The sequence below is a fragment of the Argopecten irradians genome, chromosome 11 (assembly GCF_041381155.1).
Source record: "Argopecten irradians isolate NY chromosome 11, Ai_NY, whole genome shotgun sequence".
Classification (NCBI taxonomy): Eukaryota; Metazoa; Mollusca; class Bivalvia; order Pectinida; family Pectinidae; genus Argopecten; species Argopecten irradians.
The window spans coordinates 31194272-31198336 of record NC_091144.1 but is presented as its reverse complement, the minus strand read 5'-3'; the positions used below and the strand labels follow the sequence as shown (position 1 = coordinate 31198336).

Sequence of the window (4065 nt, the reverse complement as noted above, 5' to 3'; positions counted from 1 at the left end):
CTGTATGTATGTGAGTGTGTGTGTGTGTGTATGTGTGAGAGAGAGAGAGAGAGAGAGTGAGAGCATGCATATATGTGCGTTATGGTTTGCTATTAATGGTAAATATATGTTTTTATGGATGTCTCATAACGTACAATTTGATGTTTTTAAGTATTGTGAATGAGTGCATATGCAAGTGTTTGTGTGTTAGTGTCCATTTATATATACTGTGTAAAATGTTCGAAAATAAAAAATTAAAAAAAAAAAAAAAAGTCCTAAGAATTATTTCAGAAATGTAATTAGTCAGACCTCATGTAATTTTACAATTACGAGCCAACAATTATACAAAAATATTTAATGTTAATATGGGGATTTGTTATTTGTAATATATATTTCATTCAATACAATATGATGCATTTTATATACGTTGTTTAGTATGAGCCTAACACCATATTGTGGAAACATGAAACAAATATTTGCAACATTCTATACAGAGAAACAAAGAAGAAAATGACTTACAAATTACAAACTTACAAAATCATAGCCCCCTCTCAGCTAATCTGTATAAACTTACTGTGTACACAACAGACTGCTGTCCAACTTTGATATGGAACATTGCTGCTCCGAGTACGTGGCCAGCGTAGTATGCTTTGATCTCCATCTCATCATCAACCTGTTTAGGACAACTGAACACTAAATAAAGTACAAATATACAGGACTGGGCATTGGTTATGAGGTGAACAGACAATTTTTGCCCTGCTACATGCATTAGAATTTAGCTATATATACCATTACTTGCATTGACCATATGCATTCTTGATCACAAAAAGGAACATGCAATATGATTTTCTTGGTACAAAAGGCAAAGTCTTTATAATGACATTTAAATTCATGTTCTAAAACATTGATCAGCTCAATATTTTACAAAAGACATCAAAGATAACATTAATTTCATATTAAAATGTTTGAGAAGGAGTGAGAAATATCACTTTCAGAACTTGTTGATGAAGGAGGACAACTCTGACCTGCATTGTCTGATGTAGGTTGACAGCTATGACCTTTTTCATACATGTTTTGATCATTTCTGACGTGAAAAAATTGGTTTCTCCTTTTCTCTCTACTGTAATTTTTCTGTAATCCTCCTGAAATATAAATGATAAATAGATAATTAAATAACTATTACAATAGAAATTAAATAAATAACTATTACAATACAAGAAATTGCAAAGACAGACTGTTGTGGGAGCTAGAGGTGGAAAGTAGATTATACTGTATGAAAAAATTCCTGATTATTTACTTCATAAACAGTACCTTTGTCAGTTAATATCTGATGGGTATATAAGTATATGATAATTGAAATTCCTCTGATACCAATAATTTTCTACAGTCTTCATTTAACTTATCTATAACTTGAAGTGTCACCTACCAAGAGAATAGGACAAATAGCTTTGGTTGGATGTGTCATGTATATTGGTCCATCAAAGCCTACCATCTCTGACATGTAAGGCAGGGCGCCACAGTGGTCCAGGTGAAAGTGGCTGAGAACATTAGAGAAGAACTAATTAGAATACAGTTGGTGACATTTATAGTAATTAAAGATGCTCCACCGCCGACAGAGCATATATGGTATTCATCATTTGAACAATAATTGGTGTTTAATAGTATATATATATGTGCCTAATTAAACAACAAATAACATAAAATAATTTATTTCGCATTTGGTGCAAGCACAATCATTACTTCATTCCATATTAGATATAGTGCCACAGATTTTTTCCGGGATGCAATTAATTATTTTTCATATTTTTAACTTAAAGTAAAATTAGAAGCTGAAACTTTTGAATGGTAGTAATGGTGAAAAATAAGTAACTTTTGTAACTGAAAAAAATACTAAATCCTCTGTTCCTGTTTTTGATAGTGAAAAAAATACCATTTGTCAGCGATGGACCATCTTTAAACATTATTTTAAGGTTATAATAAGGTCAGGTGAATAAGGTTTGGTTTTAATTGTCTTTAAGGCCTTTTATCACGTGATAAACCACACTTCTGATGTTTGAATAAAATTTCAGAGTTCCCAGAGAAGAAAAAAATATTTAACTTTGTACCAAGAAATGGCAAATGCTCTTTATGACTTAGGTTCTGCTTACTCAAAGGAAAACTCATCATGATATGTTGTGCAAATACTTAGTCAAACAAGAGGGCCATGTTTTCATGTTGTTTGACATCAATTAAAGGCACATTACCTTTCGGAGCAAAATATAAAGGTTTCTTAAAAAGCATTAATAACACCAGAAAATGCATACCGATGATCTAAAATAAGGTTACGACACCAAACATATGCAAGATTGCCTGCGTAATATATGAAAACAGTGGAGAGTCAATTCGCTGTTTGCCGTCTGGCGCAGTGATAGTCAACTACCGCGCGGTATTTTAGGACGATGGCGGGAAATGATAAATGTAGTATTAACAGTAAGTTAGTAATTTTTTTTAGGACTCTACAAAATTATCGATCTTGTTTTACATTCCCCATTTTAAAAATTAAAAGCCGTTTCGGAAAGGTAGTGGACCTTTAAAACCCCTATAGACCAATTTTTCATTGAGAGATCGGAGACTGAAACCTTAAAACAGGAAGTAGGCCAGCGGCCATCTTGGAATACCAAAAATCTTTAAGAAAATGTTTGTATGTTGTTCGGCATCAATTTAAAACCTTTATAGACAAATTTTTTCATTGAGATCGGAGACCGAAACCTGAAACAGGAATTGGGACAGCTAAAATTAAGAAAATTGCCATTTTGGGGCCCCACCCCTCAGCCCCTAGGGTCAGACCAGACTCATTTAATATAAAATATGATTGTCCTTCCCAAATGAATTTTCACACGCAAATATGGGATGAAATTCATCCAAGGACTGAAGGAGTAGTAGTGATATTAAAGCTAAAATTAAGAAAATTTGCCCTTTTGAGGCCCCATCCCTAAGCCCTAGGGTCAACAAGGGTCCATTATATAAAATATGATTGTCCTTCCCCAATGACTGTTTCACACCAAATATGATGAAGGAGGAAGTAGGATTTAAAAAAGCTATAATTAAGAAAATTTGCCCTTTTGTGGCCCCGCCCCTCTGCCCCTAGGGGTCGGACCTATCTCATTTATATAAAATATGATTGTCCTTCCCCCAAGGATGTTTTCACACCAAATATGGATGTAAATTCACTCAAGGGTTTAGGAGGATAGAGCCTTTTGTATAAATAGTTTTATACGCACGATGCCACGGCAAAACTACCATGTTACATAGTATAATTTATACTAAATAAGTTTTTATCACCAGAGATTCAAGACAGAAAGAACGTGGAAATGTGCCTTCTATATATGTTTCTCTTTACCTGATAATTACACAATCCAGGTGCTGTGTCAGTCTGCCCATCCTTTGTGATGTAGGTAAAATCAGGAAACCGGCGCTTTTAAATCAAACAAAAATAAAATATACAATAACTTATAACTGTACATTTGACTACAGTATGCAAAAGTAGCTAAAAGGTAATTAACCGCTCTATCATATTCCATTTTAATCAAATTAAAATGGTTTTATTTCTAAATACAGTCTGTAAACCTTGTCTCCTGTGAAGTTGATAGGACATCTTCGTACTCTATAGTTCCAGAAGAAGTTAATAAAAATAGGTTTATGTTTCTTTGTTGAAGTTGATACAATGTGAAAATATGCTTATTACACATGTAATACCCTCATTGATAGCTATACATATACTAGAGTTAACTGTTAAGTAAAAGGACATTCTTATGATTGGATTATAAAAGATCACTGTTTTTCAAAAAATATCTTGTCTATCTAATTTCTTTATAACTTGCAAAGTTTTGAAAGTTAATTGTAAAATTTAGAAGAAATAATTTTGCACAACAACACAAGATCAATGATATGACAATTAGGATTTTCATTCTCCATTCTGAACACCAATAACTTTACATACATACCTCGATCATTGTAGCCCATGTGCATTCCACAGTCCAGCATGACATTTTTACCGCCATAGAAAAGCAAAATACAGCTACGGACCAACATCTGAAGGTTTACAAA

At 33.1% G+C, this 4065-nt stretch overlaps 1 protein-coding gene across 1 annotated transcript; it reads right to left on the bottom strand.

The window, feature by feature from the left end:
- Positions 1 to 517: 517 nt before the first annotated feature.
- Positions 518 to 3431, bottom strand: LOC138335631 (integrator complex subunit 11-like). The gene is made up of 4 exons (XM_069284796.1): positions 3359 to 3431; positions 1406 to 1517; positions 1005 to 1121; positions 518 to 652 (listed from the first exon to the last, which is right to left on the bottom strand). The coding sequence occupies exons 1-4, from the start codon at positions 3397 to 3399 to the stop codon at positions 518 to 520; spliced, it is 405 nt and encodes a 134-aa protein (XP_069140897.1). The 5' UTR covers positions 3400 to 3431.
- Positions 3432 to 4065: the final 634 nt, after the last annotated feature.

Coding starts and splice junctions, on each gene's coding strand:
- LOC138335631 (XM_069284796.1), bottom strand. CDS start 3,399: ATGGGCAGACTGACACAGCACCTGGATTGTGTAATTATCAG. Junction 1,518..3,358: donor CTGGATTGTGTAATTATCAG/GTAAAGAGAAAC, acceptor TAATGTTCTCAG/CCACTTTCACCTGGACCACT. Junction 1,122..1,405: donor CTATTTGTCCTATTCTCTTG/GTAGGTGACACT, acceptor TTTATATTTCAG/GAGGATTACAGAAAAATTAC.